The 20,135-nt window shown below is 52.1% G+C and overlaps 1 protein-coding gene across 4 annotated transcripts in view; it reads left to right on the top strand.

Moving 5' to 3' along the window:
- Positions 1-20,135, top strand: part of NDST1 (N-deacetylase and N-sulfotransferase 1) — a 78,265-nt gene that overhangs the window by 34,261 nt on the left and 23,869 nt on the right. For all 4 annotated transcript variants that reach the window (XM_081303577.1, XM_081303574.1, XM_081303575.1 and 1 more), the window contains 2 exons: positions 13,598-13,800; positions 17,811-18,707. In XM_081303577.1, the coding sequence (XP_081159703.1) occupies positions 18,195-18,707 (513 nt within the window). In that variant the 5' untranslated portion in view covers positions 13,598-13,800; positions 17,811-18,194. The remainder of the gene's footprint in view (positions 1-13,597; positions 13,801-17,810; positions 18,708-20,135) is intronic.

Here is a 20,135-nt window from a genome sequence, read left to right as displayed (position 1 = left end):
TGGCAGGCGCCCCATTCCTGGCTGGCTGCTTCATGTACTTCCATGATCTTTGTGATCCCTGCAGGCATGAGTTGCTTGGCCTGTCCTTAAGGCATGAGGATGAGGACTTTCCCCGTGTATTGTAGTGAGCGGCCTTATCTGTCTTCCTGGTAACTATTGGGGGTGAGGGCTGCCTGATCTGTGTGTCCCTCAAAGCATTGTGCTTAGAGGCTTAGGACTTTGTATGCAGCAGGAGCATAACAAGTGCTTCTTATGGGAAGAAAGGCACGGCCCTGGAATCCTCCCCCCAGATAAGCTCTGGCTGCGTAGCCACTGAGTAGCCACTGACCCGGGCAGCATCTTAAGCTGCAGATGACAGCCCCGGAGCACAACAGGAGAGGAGCCCTCTGCCTGCTGTCCTTCCCCTTACTCACACCCCCACAGGAACTTGGGGAATTTGGAGAAGGAATGGCCCAGCAGTCCTGGGGGCTTCCTGGGTGGAGGGTTCAGGTGTTTGCTGGGCTTCCCCTTTATCTGCTTCATGCATTGTTTATTGCTTCCTTGTCCCTCTGTCTTTCCATTCAAGAAATTCTCAAGGCCAGCTAAGATGTCTTCTCCTGGAAGACGTCTTAGCTGAGAGGTTGCAGTGGTTTGGGTATAAGAAAAACCTGGGAAGTTTGCTAAAAAGGCATGCAGATCTCTGCCCTCCCCTCACTGCAGTCCTCTGCTCGGATTCATTCTGCCTGGGATACAGTCTCCCCGCCTCAGAAGATCTAGGCTTGGGGGTTTTTAGAGCACACCTTGGGGACAGTGTCTTAGTGCATGGAGCCCAGGGCTGCTAGGGAGGACTGTGGGTGACAGTTGGGTCTTGTGACTTCCATATGCCTCTTTTTCTCTCTGGCTGCACATTCATCCTCTGCACGAACATGCTGGGCTCCTCCCAGTCTTTGTGCCTTGTGAACTACCCTAGAGAGGGTAACACAGAGATCATCAGGCAGGTGTGTGGCGAGTAGGATAAAAAGGCTTGGCCTCACCCTGGCCAGGCCCACAGGGTTTCATTCACATCAGGCAACAGTTCAGGAGAGTGCTGTGATCACAGGTGGAAGCAGGCTGGAGGACTGGGTTGGAGCAGGCAGGTGCTGTGCCTCTGGTGTAGGCCCTTGCATGGAGGGCAGAGCCTAGATGGCCTAGTGACCTGGCCACAGGTTGAGGGTCCCTCACTGTGTGGTTTTGTGACATACAGGTTGAAACATCAAATGAACAGGCCATTTATAGCTGGGTAAGCTGAGGCACATAGAGGTAGGAGGCTCTCCTAATGTCACACACGAGTGGACAGCTGGACTGGAGCCCCAGATCTCCTGATTCTATTCCCTCTGCTTCTGCAGATTAGTGCAGATCACCCAGCTAGGACAATCATCTGATTATCTATGAGGACCTAGAAGTGAGGTTCTGGAAAATGACCATGGTCACTACACCCTGGAGGCATGAAACCGGTTGGGTGTGCGAGTGACCCCTCACACATCCTCCATCCCACTTCTTTGTTTTTCCCTGAACTCTCTGATGGGCCAGCTGTCTCTGCCTACTTCCGCCTGGCACTGGCTTCTTGCTCTTTCTTCTGAGAACAAAGTTTCCTTCTGACAGTCTTCCTGCTGACAAGAGGAACAGGGCAGGCGTGGTGCTGGGCCTCCTTCCTCCGCCTCATTTGCTGGGAGCATGGGGCAGCACTGATGGGCTGAGGAGGCCAACAGCAGCCCCAGCCTGCCCATGTCAGGACCCAGAAGTTCTTTCTCAGTGGCTGAAAAGATGTTTAGAGGCACCAGTCAGGGACAGATGTAAAGGCCTGTCCATTGATTCATGTGATCAGTTGTCCCAACCCTGTACTGGGGATTTGTCCAGGATCTGGTTGTGTGAAACCTCTTCCTCAGGGTTTTACCTGGCACAGGTGTGGTATTAGCCTCCTGGCCTCCTGGGGGCTGCCAAGAATAAAAGGTGTGTCCAAGTGAGGGAGGTAATAGCTCCTCATTGGACACATTTTTATTACACATCTACTTTGTTTCAGGCCCTTTTCTAGGAACTGTGATGCCGTGATGAACAAAACAGACCAAGTCCCTGTTTTGGAGGTGGAGTTGCTGGTGGGATAGAGTGAGCAAGCCACCAAATACCCACAATGTCCAGGCAGCAAGAAATGTCTGAAAGAAAAATTAAGCTGACTTGGGGGTAGAAAGTATGACTTTGGGACACATCTCTACCTTGTCGGTCAGTGTCTCCAGCAAGGGGGGCTGCAGACTCCCAGAGCGAAGTAGGGAGCCACAGGAAATCTGGGGAGAATCATTTTGGGAGGGGAGCAGTCATCTAGGCTGTGTGGCAGGGGTGCAGAGCATGGGTAAAGAACAGGCAGGAGGCCTGCTGAGCAGAGAATGAGTGGCCTGGGGCAGGCAGATAGGGTTCTGCTTGGCCCACAGGAGGACTTTGCTCTTTTAAAATTGAGGAAGGGGAACATGCTGGAGGGCTCCAGCATGGGGTAGGACTGATTGCTTTGCCCTATTCTTATTTATTTATTGTGATATTGGGGATTGAACCCAGGGATGCTTTACCACTGAGCTATATCCCCAGCCTATTTCATTTTTTAATTTTGAGACAGGGTCTCACTAAATTGCCAAGATTGGCCTCAAGTTTGGGACCTTCCTACCTCAGCCTCCCTAGTCACTGGGATTACAGGTGTGCACCACTGAGCCTGGCTTTGCCCTATATTTAGAGGGATCATGTGGACTGTTGTGTGGAGAAGACACTGAAGGGTGGGGAGAGATTGGTGGGGGATGAAGGACACCTGGTCAGGAGGTGGCTGTGATCATGCAGATGAAAGAGGAAGGTGGCTGGGCTATGGTGGGGGAGTGGAGGGGTGGGTGTCAGGGGTTTCTGGATTCATTTTACAGGATGAGCTGACAGGATTTGCTGAGGGATTAGCTGTGGGGTATGAAAGGAGAGAGTGTTGACTACCAGGATTCTGGGTGGAGGAACTAAAAAGATGGTGTTGTCATTTACTGAGAAGGGAAAGGTTGCAGGACAAGCAGGTTTTGGGAGAGAGGTAGCAGTCAGCTGTGCTAAATATGGGCACATGCTGTTGGGGGTCCTGTGGGTGTAAATAAATGCATGCTCCTGTTTCTGTCGGGGTGAGGGATGCCCCAGCTTTGAGACTCTTCTATGAGAATGTTCCTGGCTCCTTCACGTTCTTCTCCCTCTCTGCAAACTTTCTCCTACTTTTCCCATCCTTCTGGACAGAAGGGACTTGTTGTCATGGTGGAGGTCCCAGCCTTCCCACTGGGCATACCTGCTGAGTGGGAGTTCTTCTGGGGTGGGACGGCCGGAGGTAGAAGAAGGCTGGAGAGAGCTCTGTTGGTTGGCCCTTGGTTTACTGTCTTGTGCATAGCGGTGTTAAGCTGGCCCCAGAATTCTAAGGGTGGCAGGGAACGTTTGAAGAGATGATATAATACAGTTGTTAGGAATCTGGACTTGGAATCAGTCAGGCATGAGTGCCATGTGGCTGTGACTCTGGGCAAGTAACATAACCTTTCTGATCCTCAGTTTGTCATCTACAAAAATGGGCTAATCATAGCACCTGTTTCACAGAGTACTGCAATGGTTAAGTGAGAAATGAACAGAAAACACCAAGCAGAGGCCCAGGCACACACTACACCCAGTTAATAGAGGCTGTTAGCAATGACTTGTGTGGTTCATCTGCTTAAGGGGCTTTGCCCAGTTGGTGGTGGGACTCATGGGAGGTTATTGAGCAGAAACATTTTATGCATATGATTTGACAGGGCAGCTATGAGAGCTGCGAGTACAGAGTACTTGAGTCCTTTTAGCAAGTCCCTGCCCCTTCCACCTTCCAGAGTAAGAATTGAGGCTGGCCCTGTTGGACTCTCTGCCCATTCCTTAGCTAAAGGTCTACATTGACTTGACATGACAGCCTCTGATTTGCACAGTCCTTTGGGGAGGAGGGTAGCCATTTTCTCTGTGGTTTCTAATAGGACTTCTTGTCTCTCTATTCCAGTGGTGAGCCTTAGGGAAATGTTAGGGTCTTTGAAGGGTGGGTGATATTGAGTGGACTTAGTGGCATATAAGATTCTGGAGTGAGGCATGGTGGCCATAGTCATAGCTATTCTAGAGGTTGGGGTAGGAGGATTGCTTAAGCCCCAAAGCTCAAGGCCAGTCTTTACAATACAAGCGACACCCCCTACACACACACCACACACACACACAAAAAAAAAAAAAAAAAGTATCATATGGGTCTGAACAGGGCTGACAGGGCAGGGCAGGGCCTGGAGAGGCATTCCACTGGGCACTTGGATGTGACCTCGGCTCCTGGGCTGAGTCCAGGCTGGGTGGTACCTCTTCCAGTGGAGCCACGGAGAAGTTGACAATGGGTGGAATGTGCCCCCTAAGGACCCACACTTCACTGGTGCCCAGGCATGCCAGCCAAGCCCTTTGCTTCTGCAAGCCTGTTTTCCAGCAGCTGAGCTGGCCAGGACAGCCAAGGACATTTCAGAGTCCCTGAGTCTCGTAGCCAGGGTGTCACTGGGACTTGCTTGTTTTCCCAAGGTCCAAGGGTCTTTGGATAGCAGGGCCTCTGGAGATATTCCAAGGACTTTCCTTAACATCTGGGTAAATCAAGGTTCAGAGAGAGCAAGGCACTAGAGCAAGGTCTCCCCCTCATATCTTACCTCCTTCTGTTCCCATGTCCCTTACACAGATTCCTGGCCTGCTGCCCAGGCAGATGTTTATACCAGCCTCCCTCTTGCGGATTCCCCAAGAGCTTTGTTTGTCCTCCTGTTATCATAATCTTGCCATACCCTACCAGGCACTCAAGTGTTTGATGTGTCTGGCCTCCATTCCCTTCAAGGGACTGCTTGGGATGGAGCCTTCCAGGCAGAGCCATGCAGCATAGAGGTTTAGGCCTCAGGCTTTGGAATCAGACGACTTATGTTTGAATGCCAGCTCTCCCCTTCATAGCTTGGCCCACCTAGGCTTGATGGCCTACCATTCTGAGCCTCAGCGCTTCCCATCTGCTCAATGAAAGCAGAGCAACACTAATTTACAGGATGTCAGGATAGGTAGCTGAGGTAACATGTGATGTGCTGGCATGGAGTAAGCTCTCCGAAGTAGTCACTGTTGTTACAAAGGCCCATCGAGGCTGTTGGGCTGGTTGGAGTAGGCCCAGCCCTGCACAGGGAGGCAAAGGAGGTGGGCTCCAAGTTTACTTTCAGAAACTGCCTTCTTGTATTTCTTTTGAGAAGTCACTCATCCTCTGGGAGCACCACTTTCCTCTCCTGAGAAAGTGGTAAGAAATTCCCGCTCTGCTTGTATAAAGCTGTCACTGGATGCCAGAGCAATGCTTATTATGAAAGAGCTTTGCAAGTGTGTAATGACTTAAACATGGCAGATGGTAGCTGTGGTGTGCTGATGATGGTGATGAGAACATGATAACCACAGTGTTGGACAACTGGTCAATCTGCAGAATGTCCAGCACCCACATGGACTTCCCCATCCCGCCTCCCTGCTCCTCGTTGCCTGGCACATTAGCCCCAGCATTATATTCTTGAAAATGTGGGCAGTGCAAAGACCTGATGGCACTTTCCAGGCCCTGGTGGGTTTGGGGTTCTCTGTGGCTGATGCCTGGGAATGTGGGGTTAAGAACCAGACAGATGCTACTTCGGATCTCAGGTGAGCATTTCCCATTGGGGAGCTTTTGAGCAAGTTGCTCCACCTCCACAAACCATCGTTTTCATATTTGTAAAATGAGGCTCTGGTGGGGAAGGCCAAACAATCAGCAAAGAACCCAGCACCTTGTGGTATAGGGCACTTGTACAATGTGACTGTGGCATGGTGAGCTGTGGGGTTATGGATGGTGGGGAGCTGTGGCCCTTGCATCTATTTCTGAGGACTTCCTGTGGAGGTCACTTATGCTTCCTACAGAATTTCCCAGCTTAGTGTTAGGAGGATCTGTGTGGTCATCTGGTGCTATTCCATTTTACAGGTAAACAAAGCAAGGCCCAGAAAGGAGCCAGTGCCAGACTGGGACCAGGGTAAGGCAGGAGGTGCACCCAGGTGCAGTCTCAGGAGGGACTCCTCTGGCAGGCTATGGGGAGTAGGGGCCCTCGCTAGCATTACTTGAGCTCTTCCCTGGTTAGTGCTTAATTTAGGACTCATTCTTAGGGACATCTAGAGGTACCTTCTAGAAGCACCTCACAGAAGCCCCTGATCACTTTTTTAAAGGGGACCTGTGTGAAGTAGGTCACCTGGCGCTTTGTTTTTTGCGCTGTTGTTTCCCCGCCTCTGGCTGGCTGAGTTCTAGCGGCAGCCAGGACCTCCCGCCCACCAGTTCCACCCCCTGCCCCTCCCCCCTGCCAGTTGTGCCTTCTGTGAGTGTGCTGAGCCCCCTCCCACCCAGGAGTGTTGTCAGCAGGCGCTTGTTGTGGCGACAAGCCCCAGCAAGTCTGTAGGGACAGGCTGCTTTCATGTGTGCCCTCGGTGAAGCCTCCCTGGACTCAGCAGGCCCTGTGTTGGACCCACCAGGCCTCTAGGAGATTAGGGGGCTTCTGTGGCTCCAGGCATCTCAGAGCTTTTCCCTTCCTCTGTCGTTCAGCCCACCTGGCTTACCTCTGATCTGGGCACCCGCCTGGAGGCTTTTCAGTTTTCCCAAGGCTTTGGCATCTTGCAGAGCCAGCTGGTCTTGGGGTGCCCTTCTGGGTCAGGCTCCCTGTCTCCACTGCTGCGACTGCCTGCCGGGCCTCAGGTGACTTCTTAAGATGTGGCCTTGACTGTCAATCCCTGCAAGGGGTTCCTAGGATTTACCTGTGGCTGGTAGGACCTCAGCCACCTTCATGGTGTGACATGAGAGGCTGGAAGGTTGGCCTATACATGTATGGACACACCGTCTTTTTTGTTCTACTGCTGCTCTTGGGGCCTGAGATTCCGCCATCAGCAAAGTGCCTTGTGCTGTCCTTTGGTGTCCTCTGAGAAGTTAAACACCTTTTCAAGTGGACACTTAGAAGTGCTTGCTGCCAAGAATTGAACCCAGGCTGCCCTGACTTTTTCTAGCTCATTGTGTGACCACAGCTGAGTTGCTTCTCCTTTCTGGACCTTGGCTTCAAAAGTCCCTTTTCAGAGGCAGGGAGGGAGAGAGAGGGAGTGCTGGGGAGTGATATTGGCCAAATTATAGTTACATTGTGTGCATGTATGAATATGTAACAACAAATCCCATTATCACTAACCACTATAATGTACCAATAAAAAATGTGGAAGAAAAAAATATATAGGAAAAGAAAAAAAGAAAAATCCTTTTTTTTCTTTTTCTTTTTTTAAAATATATATTTATTTATTTTTATGTGGTGCTGAGGATTGAACCCAATGCCTCAGATGTGTGAGGCAGGTGCTCTGCCACTGAGCTACAGCCCCAGCCCCCAAAAGTCCTTTTTTCAATTCTAACATTTTGACTGTGGCAAAGACTAGCACTGTCCACACCTCTGCCAGTTGTCCTTCTTGCTCCTCTGCAGGGCAGGGCAACAGGAAGGGCCTGACAATCGAGCCGAGAGGAGGCAGGATCCCAAAACCAATGTCATAGACACTTTAACCATCAGCTGGTTCCAAGAGGAGATACCAGTCTTTTTCTTCTTGTCAGGACTGGTGGGAAAACAGGAGTGGAGGTGAAGGGGCTTGTCTGAGGTCACGTGGGAAGTCAGGCAGAGCTGAAACCCAGTTATTCTCATTGCCAAAGAGGGCTTCTTCTACTCTTCACTGCCTCTTCTTTAGAGAGACCAGAGGGTTCACTGGTATGAGGGTTGGTGACATGAGGGTTGGAGGGCATCTCTAGACGGGCCCTTTGCCTGCTTTGGGGATCTCTGATGCTGGGGCAGACTGGGAGAGGGCAGGAGGTCTGGCAGGGCTGGCAGCCCTGGCAAGGGAGGTGACATTGGGGGGGAGGGTTTCCAGGAATGTGGTTGGTGGCTCAGGTGCCCTAGGGACACCTCCTTCCCTCCCTCCTGGGGAGGGGACTGGACTGACAGTAATGCCATTTGTCCTGCCCTGGGATTAGGTGCAGCCGTGTTAGTGAGGAGTGTGGACCCATGGAGAGGACATAGCCAAGAGCAGAGGGGCCTGGTCTGGAACTCTGGAGCTCTGGTGGGTCTTGTCCTTCTCTCTGGCTCCCCTTGTCTATGCTGGTCTCCCTGGACTCTCCAACCACTGTTCCTAGTCCCCCGCCCTGTCTAGTTCTTCTCGTCTGTCTGAACATGTGTGTGCATGTGCCGAGTGTGTGTACCTATGCAGAAGGGCTGGTGCCTGAGCCTGGAGCACAGCTCTGTCTACAGTCAGAATCAGAAGCAGGTTCCTCAAGTGTGTCAGCTCCCAGGGCTGTCCCAAGAGCAGATTACACAAGTGTAATGATTAAAAAATGGCAGGTGGTGGCTGCGGTGTGCTGATGGCGACGAGGACTTGGTATCTACAGTGGTGGACAGGTGGCTGAGGGAAGAAGAGGAGAAGGCTGGGGATGAGAAAACAGGGCTCAGTTTCTCTTACAGCTTTTCAGGACAGCTAGGCAAGTCCACAGTTCCATCTGAGGACAACAGGTTCGAGAGTTAAAGATTTATTTCAGGGTCCTAGGGAAGCTGGAAAGGTTAGCCCCAAGGTGCTAGGATGTGATATTTGTGACTTCAGTCTTTTTTAGATCATGAGAGCTGGGACTTGTCAAAGACAAGGCACCCCTGCAGAAATTCTTGGTTCTCTTGGACTAGACAGGACAAGGTACCCCTGCAGAGTTTCCGTGTTCATAAATTGGCTATTGCCATCTGAATATGTGTGTCTGAGGAGAGAATCTGCTAGCAGCCGTCATTAGCTTCTCAAAAGGTTCTGTAATCCCCTAAAGGTGAAAACTTCTGATCTGATCCACACATCTCTTTGTGTAGTTGAGGAAGCAAAGGCTCAGAGAAGGGAAGGGACTTCCCAGGGACTCACAGAGAGTGTTGGAGGTGCTGAGTTGTCTCCTCTTCTCTGCCAGCACTCTGTCCTTAGCTCCCAGCCTCCAGGGCTGGGGGAGCCTGACTCACTGTGGGTGGGGGGCACTAGCATCTCCAGCTCTTGAATATTTAGAGCCCGGGAGAAGTGGGGACTTTGATGTGAATTGTACACAGAGTGTGGCTCCCACATCCATGAACTGGCCCCTTAGTAAATCTGCTGCTCAGACTCTGGATGCCTGGCAGCCTGGAGCTGGGCATGTGGGAGGGTAGGGGGATAACAGTTCCCAGCTCCTCTGCCAGGGAGGTGGACAGGGGAGAAGCCCAAGGTCCAAAGTTATTTTTACTTCATTGGGAATAAATGACAAATAACTGAGGCAATGATTGGAAGTGCTTGGTATGAGTCCTGACTTGTACAAAGTCTGGGAGATGTGATGGTCATTATTGTCCCTCGTGTTGTCCTGTAGCTGGGATTGCCTGCTATGACCCTCACTCCTTCTTTTCTCCTCTTGAGGGAGGAGGCTGCTGACTGGGGCATGCAGGCAGCTCCCTTTTCTCATGTGGGGCCCTGAGCAGGAGAAGGTACGAACCTTTCTGGAGACCATGGCCCCCCACTACCTGTGCAACTTTCCCCAGGGTTGAAGCTCACTATTACTAGAGAAGCTGGCTCAGCAGCCCTTGGACTGGCCCCCTGCAGGAGGCTGTGGAGTGTGGGCAGCAGGATCCTGTAGGGGCTCCAAGGTGGGCTGGGAGGGCCACTCTAGCTCCATCTCTGCCTAGCCTGTTTTGAGTCAGTAGCTTCCCCTCTCCAGCCTCTGTTTCCTTGTTGGTGGAGTGATGCCCAGGGCACCCTCTCAGGGTGTGAGGTTTAGGGTGGGGAAGTGAGCCCAGCCCTAGGGAGTGAGCAGGAGCTCAGTCCACTTTGGCTGCTGTCAAAGAGGGAGGTTGTGACATTGATAAGGAAGTGCTCTTTTTCTTTTGAGTGTCTCTGATCAGAACCTAAGACAAAAAAATCTGGGGATGGATCAGACTGTCCTAGACAGACTTGAGGGGTGGGCAGAGCCCTTTTTAGAGAAGCTTTGTGGGCAATCACTATCCTTTTATGTTGGCCTTAGTCTGCAGAGAGCTTCGGTGGGACTGGAGGGAGCTGGTCCTGGGCAGTGGCCCGGGCTGCCTTGTCCCTCACACCCTCCCCCAGGCCATCTGGTTTGTTTGCCTGGTAAACCTTTTCTTCATAGTAGGTACAAAGGTAAGCTCTCAACTCAGATCCTGTGGGAGGAAAGACAGATTCCCAACAAGTGGGGTCTAAGTTCCTGAGGTTTTTCTCTGGGGCCTTCCCTGCCTGCCAGGGAACCCAGAGTCCCAAGCTGAGAACCAGGGAGTGAACCTGCGCCTTGTGCTGTGTGTGCTCACTGATTGATGCAGGTTGGTCGGGTTGTTTCCAGGAGGGATCATTAGCTACTGCTTGTGAAGTTGAAACAGACAGAATGGACGGAAACAAAACCATGCAGGGAACTAGTCAAAGGAAGCAGAGAATGGGATATGCAGGGCACCTGGCAAGCGCTTGCTGTGCCAGGTGAACAGAGGGGCCAAGAGCTGAGAGAGCCCAGGCTTCTAGCTGAATTTCCTAGTGACCCACTACTCATCAGTGCTCTGGACCTCTGTGGCCTCAGTTTATCATCTGTGAAATAAGGGGGATCTAGGTCAGGGTGCTGCTGTAGGGAAGAAATAATCATAATCGCATGTGTTATGGACACAAAAGGTCTGAAATGCTCATTACTATTAGTAATGCATTTAGCTTAGAGATTCTCTGTAGCAGATTCATTTATTTTATTTTTAAATTATTTTTAGATATACTTGACAGGAGAGTATATTTTGACATATACATATGTGGACTATAACTTATTCTAAATAGGATTTCATTCTTCTTGTAGTAGATTCATAAAGGGGAAGGTGATTGTCAAGAGCACACGGGTCTAGCACCTACTATGGTAGGAGGCTTGTCTGCCTTGGGAGGAAGCTCTTCTGGAGTTGGGAGGTGGTGTTCTAGTTGGGAAGCAGCTGAGCTGGGCATAGCATGGGGGAGCGGGGAGGCAGAAGGAGCTCAACAGGACTTTTGAAATCCACAATGAGCAAAATCTGATTCTCAGCTGAAACTGGCCTTGGAGGAGGATGGACAGGGTTTTAATGGACAAGAAAAGGGGCCAGGGTAGGTGGGAGTGAGGCAGTGCTGGCTGGTGCAACACCAGGGTCCTTTCCCTTTCCTCTGGCCTTAGTGTCCCTGAGTACCCACTGCAGGGTGGACTTTGCTTTCTGTGGCCCTGTGATTCTGAGCCAGATCACTGACATCCCCTGCTGGTGGCAGCCCTGGTAGTGGTGGGGTGACTGACAGGCAGCAGCTTGGCCCCTGGCCAGGCAGCGCTGCAGGGGTGGTGGGGGATGGGGCACGCAGCAGGCGGCAGGTTCCAGCATAGGAAGGGATTTGCTTCTGGTTTCTGCCTCCCAGGGGTGTAATTGCCCCAAGAAACTCCTGCACAGCTGGGAAGCAAATGTGAAGGATTTTCTTCTCTGCACTGGATGTGATGGGTGGGGCCGTCTTGTCAGGGTGGTTGGTGGAACTGGGTGGCTTGGGGTGGGGCTGGGCAGTGGGTGGTGGTATGACTGTGCTGGGGGTGTGACAGGCTGGGAGGGGCTGGGGCAGTTGTGGGAAGTGGCTCTGGGTAAGTGTAGGGTGTGGAGCTATCAGTGCCTGGCCTGCAGCCACACTACCTTCCCCTGCCCCAGTCCTGCCCCAGCCCTGGTACCCATTCACGTATGTGTGTTTCCAGAGAGGGTCTGGCTAAGTTGCCCAGTCTGCCAGCTTGCCACCCCCAGCTTCTCCCATTCACTCACTTTTGAGCCTGCCTGCAGTTTCTTCCCACACTGACCTCTTCTCAGCTTCCCCTCCCTCCTCCCAGTGTCCACGTGGCTGGGATGCCCATGATGGCACCTTTCGGGCACGTCAGTACTGTGTGCATTTGCTCGTGCATTCATGTGCACGTGAGTTAGGAGGGTGTGTGGGAAGGGGCCAGGCTGCAAATACACTGTGTGGTGGGTGAGCCCTGGGGGCTGCAGGGACCTGTCCCCATTTGGCCGGCAGCAACATCACACAAGATGCCCAAGGGGCCTTTAGAAATCCTAGTTTGAGGGTCTGAGTCACCACTTCCTTTTCAGTGCCTGAGACTGTGCTCGGCACCTTATATACAGACCCAGGGAGCAGGGAACCATCATCATTCCTAGCTCCCAGGGTGATATCCCATCTGATGCTTCTTCCTGGAGCCTATTCTCTTTCTCCTTTCTTCTGGCCTGACTTGCTATCTTCTCTTTTTGGGTCCACTCTAATTTTGATATGTGGCCTTGGGCCAGTGCCTTCCTGAGCCTCAGTTTTCAAATCTGTTGAATGGACAGTCAGTTTATTAGCCTGTATTATCATGTGCCAGGCACCCAACTGAGCATTATACAGTTGTGGCAACTGCCCCTCAAGATAGATAATAGTACAAACTCTATTTTGTAGTCTCAGAGATGATGAAAGAATTGTGCCAAAGTCACAGACTGATGGAAAATGGAGCTGAGATTCCACTTCCGGCAGCTGGCTCTGGACTAAGCCTTACTGAATTGCTAGAGGCCACGCACTCCATTTTTCAGGCTGTTAGGGTGAAATGGGATGAGCACACAGCTTTTCCCTAGGGACTGGTGGCATGCAGTAGGCGCCAAACACACGTGAGTTGAGCTATTGGACACACCTCACCATCAGAGGCTAAGCTAGCTCAGTGTCTGTGCCTGCTCTCAGGGAGCTCTTGTCTCCCCACTGGAGCCCACCCGATCATCCAGGGCCCGAGCCAGGACCCCTTCCCTGCTTGATCTGTAAAAAGGCTCTCTTCCGGGCTGGGGCTGGGGCTCAGTGGTAGGGCACTTGCCTGGCATGAGCAAGGCATTGGGTTCAATCCTCAGCACCACATAAAAATGAGATAAAAGTATTATCCACCTTCAACTAAAAAAATTCACATAAAAAAAAAGAGGCTCTCTTCCCTTAGGGATCCTGAGGAGGACTGTGAGGACCAAAGCACTTTTGGGTAGGGAGGTGGGGTAAGGAATGACTTTCAACTCTTAGAGCAGTGGCCACAGTTACTGTGGTATTTCCCGAAAGTGCAGCGTTGCCATGGCGTCTCCATGACAACCAGAGCATCTCATTCATTATCCCCAGCACCTTGGCAGGGAAAGCTGGGGCTAGGGCTGGGAGAGCACAGTGGGAGCCTGACCAAGGCCTGGAGGCCTTGATGGCTAAGGTCTCATACTCCCCAGCTAAGGTCTCTCATAGTCTCTGGAGTGCTCCCTTTCATGGGGTCTGGGCTTAAATTTAAGCTCTGTGTGATCTTGGACAAATGACTTAACCTCTCTGGGTCTCATTTTCCTTAGCTGTAGATGTAGATAATGACAATATAAGTTGTAAGGAAAGAGATAAGGTGTGAAAAATACATAGCATAGTGCCAGGCTCATAGTTAATGATCAGGTATGATGTCAGTATTAATAATGATGATAATTATAATGGCACTGTTGTTATTTTATTATAGAAACTCCTGAGTGTCATGGAGGAATAAAAGACCAAACTCAAAATCAGAAAGGAAACCTGTTTGAATCAAGATTTAGCTGATTCCATGTGATCCTGGCAAGTCACTTTACCTTGGAGCTTTCTTCTCTTTATCTGGAAATTGGGAATAACAATAGCTACTACTTCATTCACATCCCGAGTCCTCAATAAGGACCTGGTTCTAGGGTAAGTGGAAGCTTCCATGATGAACCAGATTTGGTTCCTGTCCTTGAGTGGCACCCAAGGCTTGGGGGAGAGGGAAGAAAGCAAAAGTTGTTTGCCCAGGGCCTCTGTATACCAGGCGCTGGGCAGGGCCCATCTGTGCAGGGATCAGTAGGTGCTGGGCCTGCCCTGTGGGTGTGCAAGTACAGGGACAGGGTGCTGTAAAATGGCCCCCCCTGCTCTGCACAGATCACAGGCTCTGGTGCCCCAGACACTGGCAGGAGGCAGTGAGAGCAGGAGGTTGGCTGGTGACTGTGCTGACCGCAGGGCGCATGGCCCTTGAGGAGGGCACCGCATGTGCCTCGGCAGATGTGGCGATGTGTGCTCAGTGTCACTAGAACATGATGTTTTAAAAGAGAAGTTCTGTGAAATCTCCTGATTTTAAAATGTTGATAACTAGGGCTGGGGCTGTAGCTCAGTAGCAGAGCGCTTGCCTAGCATGCATGAGGCACTGGGTTCGATTCTCAGCACCACATAAAAAACAAAAAAAAAAGGCATTCTGTTCATCTATAACTACAAAAAAATTTGTTTTAAAATGTCGATAACTAATCCCAAATTAAAGAAAAACACTGTGCAAGCCAAAGACCACACATCTGCATTCTGTTTAGGCCCAAGGGTCCTGGTTCCCAGCCTCTCATGGTAAGTGGGGTAGGTGGGGGCTGGACATGACTTCAGAGAGGTGGTGACATTGGAACTGGGTGGTGAAGGGTGAGTAAGTGTCCCATGCGGCTGGACGAGGCATTCCTGGCCATGGGAACTTCACCAGCAAAGGCCTGGATGCTGACTAAGCTGGGTGGTGGGCTGGGCCCAGCTGTGGTTAGGGGAAGGGTGGTAAGGGTGTGTGGCCTGTATGGTAGGCGGGCGTTGAGGTCCCAGCCCCAGCTCTCCTTGAGGCCTTGGCGGCCAGGGGGATGAGAAGCCCCTCGGACTTTACCTCAGAGTCACGGGACTCCATAACTCCGGGTGGACTGGGAGGAGAGCTTTCTGGCTGGCTGTGGGCCTCTGAGTGGATGGTGAGGCCATGCGAGGCCCCTGCCAGCACGCTGGGTGGTCGACACTTTGTTTACAAGGCAGCTGGCTCGCGTCAGGCCCAGGGCACTTGGCTTTCTCCAGAGGCAGGGCTTCTTTTGCCCTCTCTGGCCTGGGTTTTGCAATGGCCTTATCCCAGCCTCCCTGGAAAGGCCAAGGCCTTCAAGGGCAGGCATTCTTCTCAGGTGTGCAGTGAGAGGAGGAAGCAGGGGCCACTTGGGGGCTGCAAGGAAGACCTTTCCAGGTGCAGGGCAGGCAGCATCAGCATCCGCTACAGAGTGGCCCCCTTGCTACATTTGATGAACCACATGGACATGTCACTGTCATCCAGCTCTCTTAGGTAGACAGTAGGGTTTGCTCTTGATGTTGTGCATTCCATGGGCTTAGACAAGTGTATGATGACACGTACCCACCACCCAGCATCCTCCAGAGTGGCTTAACAGCCCTCTGCGCTCCCCACTCATCTCTCCACCCCTAACCCCTGGCAGCCACGTTCATTTTTAAAATGTGCATATTTTTTAATATCTGAGAAATGTTGCCAGATTCCCACAAGGGTCCATGACCCCCAGATGCCTGAGATTCTGTGAACTGCATCATTAACTTGCTGAGAGGCTGTTAATGTGCTGGAGGGTCAGTGGCCATGGCTCAGCCTCTCCTCCTCTATCATGGGTTGGACTTCTGCATGGGCAGGGCACCATCAGGGCATCCTGCCTTCCAACCCCACTCTGCCTCTGCCCTGGCCATAGGCCAAAGGTGGGGGGCTTGGTTGCGACTGCAGGTGGCCCTCATCAGTGGTAAATGGAACACTAGTGCACTCTGGGCATGAACAGGACTAGCCACTGCAGCCTTCTTGGCTCTGCCCAGAATACCTGCCCTTTCTTGCCTTGCTCTCACCGAGAATTACACGGAGTCCCCTAGAAAGTGCACACAATCCCTTATCTTCTGGTTGCAGTAGAGGCCATTCATTCTCCATGTCCCTGGCCAGCCTGCCCTTGTTCTGGCCAGTTCTGATGCCTCCAGAAATTTTTCCCTGGTCCTGCTCTCCCTTTCTGGAGAGGTTAAGTACCCCTCTGGTCTCCCAAATGCCTTTCCTCGTCCCTGCTACCACACCCGTCCCACCGCATCATGGATACCTGCTTTCCTGGTACCTCAGGTTCCCCACGGTGCTGACACATAGTGAGGACTACAGTGTAGAGCAGCAGAGGTGTGAGAACCCCAGAAACCATCTGACCCGAGCTCCCTGTAAGAGGCAGGAAGCCCAGAGAGGGATAGAGTGTGCTGGGCATCTTACAGTGTGTCCTGGCACAGCTGGGGCCAAACCTGCTGCCCCCTCTTCTCTCCATTTCACAGACAAAAATACAGAAATGACTCTTACCTAGAGGTAATTACTGTTAAGGTTTTTTTTTTTTTTCTTTTGCACTTAGTACCAGTTTCTAGCCTAAGCATAAAAATATTTAACAAATATGACCACACATACAAACTGTTTTATAAATGTTTCCCACTTCAACAATATATATGGTAAATGTCAGTAAATGTCTTTCTTGGAGATACTATAAATGGCTGCCTAGGATTCTGTCACATGCTTGCATTATAGTTTCTATAATGACAGTCCCCCATTATTGAGCAATTGCCATTATAAACAGCACTGGGATTTGTATTCTTGTGGAGAAATCTTCACACGCTCCTGCAGTTACTACTTCTAGGAATTTATCCTAGAAGTGCAACTGTTGGGTCTCTTATAGGCAGGATCCCTGCAAGCACAGCATATACTCTGGGGCTGGGAGGGACTTCAAAGGCCTTCACCCTCAAGGCCACGCCTGGGACTCCAGTTCCCTCACTGACTGCCTCAGCCCAGGCTCTCACACTTGCTTTCTGGCTTGGCATCATCTCCTGCCGCCTCTTAGTAAGTGTGGCTGATAGAAAGTAGCTCCTTGAATCACTAGGAAATCTCACTCTTCTTGGAGGCTTCCACTCGTGTTCAGGGGACACTGGAGGGTTGTGTTGGGATTGCTGTTGGGGCAAGGGAATTGTCGCCTTTGCACAATGTGTGTGGGTCTTTGTGTACTCTTTCCAGTGAAATGGGGCAGTGAGGTGGCTGGGGTGAGCATTTCAGGCTGGAGGAGGAGGAAGAGGCTGGAACCTCAGGTTCTGGCTGTCTGGGTAGACAGACCCAGTGTGGGGGAAGCCTCCTGTCTCCTGGCAACCCGGGATCCCCAGGCAGGGGATGTGGTCATCTGGTGTCCAGAGTCATGGTGAGCACTGTTAGCCTGTATCCCTAGGGCGAGAGACGCGTGGCTGCATTAGGAGCACGTGGTGACAGCTGCCCTTTCTGAGTGTGTCCTGTGTCAAGTCCCATGGACACGTTTACTCAGATGAGCTAGCTGGTGCTTGAGAGGTGCAGCGATTCACCTGGGCCTTCTGGCACCACCAAGGCATGGGACCCCCACATCCCTGCCTGAATCCTTCTGTGGCTGCTTCTGCTGGAAACAGTCTTGTCATCTGCTGCATGGGCTGCTGTGGTCACTCGGAGAAATGGGTGGGGAAGGGAGGGGAAGAGAAGGGAAGGTTCTGGTTAGAGTCCTACCACTTGCTCTTACACTTTGCAACTGTTCAGTGATTCACTTTGTTCTTTCTGCTTCTGAATTTTTCTTGGCCCGGTCTTAGACTCTGATAATGATGAAAAAGAACAGTTACTATTTATAGACACCGTGCATTAAGTACTGCTTTATGTGATTTATATATATCATTGGACTTCATATCCGCAACCCCTTGTGAGATGGGCACTCCTTACTGTCTGCCCATTTCACACACGGGGAAACGGAGGCCCAGAGAAGCTAAACAGCTCCGTTGTCTCATTCTTTCCACCAGGTTTGGCAGCAAAACTCAAACTCTGATGACCTTGTCAGGACCTGTGTGTCTGATGGAATTTCCTCTTCTCTCCACAGCCTCAGCCCCGTGGGCCCTACCAAGGGAGCAGCATGCAACACCCCTGGGCCAGCCTAGTGTCCTCTGGCCTGCTGCCCAGTCCCCAAAGGAGGCCCTGACGCCCTGGGGCACTTCTGCTCTGTGCAGGACCAAGTGGGGGTTTGCCATGGTGACATAAAGGGGCGCAGAGGAAGGAAGGAGCGAGACCAGCCTCTAGACTGCGCCCCTGGCTGGGAGGAAGGGCTGGGGACCCGGATCCTCCACTCCTGCTGCCCACTGAGGGCCTCGCCTCCTAAGTCTGTGTGAATTTCTTGGTCGGTCGACAACTCTCGTGTCTCCTGCGTGGGGCCTTGGGGTGGCCAGGGCAGGGCAGGCCTCCGGTGGCCAAGGTCTTGGGGGCCAGGATGCCTGCCCTGGCATGCCTCCGGAGATTGTGTCGGCATGTGTCCCCCCAAGCTGTCCTTTTCCTGCTGTTCATCTTCTGCCTGTTCAGCGTTTTTGTCTCGGCCTACTACCTATATGGCTGGAAGCGGGGTCTGGAGCCCTCTGCAGATGCCCCTGAGTCTGACTGTGGGGACCCGCCACCTGTGGCCCCCAGCCGCCTGCTGCCCCTCAAGCCTGTACAGGTGGTCACCCCTTCCCGCACCGACCCGCTGGTGCTGGTGTTCGTGGAGAGTCTCTACTCACAGCTGGGTCAGGAGGTCGTGGCCATCCTGGAGTCTAGCCGCTTCAAGTATCGCACCGAGATTGCACCAGGCAAGGGGGACATGCCCACACTCACTGACAAGGGCCGTGGCCGCTTCGCCCTCATCATCTATGAGAACATCCTCAAGTACGTCAATTTGGACGCCTGGAACCGCGAGCTGCTGGACAAGTACTGTGTGGCTTACGGCGTGGGCATCATTGGCTTCTTCAAGGTAGGCAGGGAGCAGGGCCCTGAGCCCTTCCCGCCCTGATCTCTGTGCTAACCAGCAGAGCACTGGACTTTTCTCATTTGTAAAATGCGTTTAGTGGTCATATCTACTCCCAGGCTTGTCATGAAGCTTAGGTGGGAGCAGGCCTTGTGCCCAGTGAGTACTTTATGCGTTTTAGGGGTGCTTGGCAGGGGGACTTCCTGACACACAGTGGATTCAGTACATAGAAGGCATTTGCCCTGGAAAATCCCTGGGAGCGGGTGCAGGGTTGGAGAGAACATTTTCTGCTCGGGACTCTGAAACCTGTCATGGCAATCCTCCCAATGGAGGCGACTTGTTCCCATTTTGCAGATGAGAAAATCGAGGCTTGAGGAGTTGGGTTACCTATTTGAGGCTCTCAGTCTAAGTGAGGAGCTGAGATTGGAACCCATACTTGGGCAACTTGGGCTCTATCCCTTGCTCTTTACTCCTGGCTGCAGTGGGGTGTGGAATTTATGCACCTGCCAGACCAGAGCTGTTTTGCATTGAGAGATTGGAAAAAGAAATCCCAGTGGATGGGTGGGTGGGTGGGGAGCTATTCTGGTTTTGATGGAGCTCTCAAAATGACTACTAAGATTGGGATCCTTGCTGAGAAGGAGAGTCTACCCTGGGAAGGGGAGGTTGGGAGCAGTGGATGCAGGTTCCAAGAGTGTGGTAAGGCAAGATGAAGAGAGACGCTGACAGGACTCTGGTTGGGTGCTTTGGGGGACATTTGCTTCTTCATTGAGCAAATAGATACCAGTCACTTCAGCGTTTTGAGTCCTGTGCTAGGCACTGGACAGAGTGGTCATGGGAATGGAGCCCCTGCTCCAGGGAGCTGACGTGCTAGTGCAGTAGGAATGAGTGGGGGGCTGGTACTGGGCAAACATACTTAGCATGTGGCAGTGAGAAGTGCACCAGGAGCAGAGCAGGGAGCAGCCCAGAGGGTCCTGGTGTGGGCTGTTGGCAGCATTCTCACAGTAGGCCAGAGAGGTCATCTTTGGTAAAACCAACTGTGGGAAGTGAGGGAAGGCTCTGGGTGGCTTTCAGTGTGAAGAGCCCTTCTGAAGGAAGGGACGGTAAGTGCACGGTCCTATGCAGGCTCTTGGTTGGCGTGAGTCAGGAGGGGAGGCGTAGGAGATGATCAGAGGTGGCTGTGTCCCAGACCTCCCTGGCGCATTGTGTTCTGGGCCTACCTTCAGTGCAGGAGGACTGGTCTGAGCGTTTCCCATGGCATGTTCTTTCAAGCACTAATACAGCAGGAGGCTCTGCCACTGAAAAGATATTGTGAGCCCCGAAATGCAAGGCCCTTAGAAGTCCTGCCGCAGAGTGAGACAGTGAGATTCGTCCCCCGCTGGCTTGAGCTCGTTCACAGAGCACCCTCTGGGGAGCACTGGCCTGGTTTATGGCTTT

Source organism: Spermophilus citellus, assembly GCF_964194105.1.
Source record: "Spermophilus citellus genome assembly, chromosome: 1".
NCBI classification, from domain to species: Eukaryota; Metazoa; Chordata; class Mammalia; order Rodentia; family Sciuridae; genus Spermophilus; species Spermophilus citellus.
This window is presented reverse-complemented; position numbering and strand designations above follow the sequence as displayed.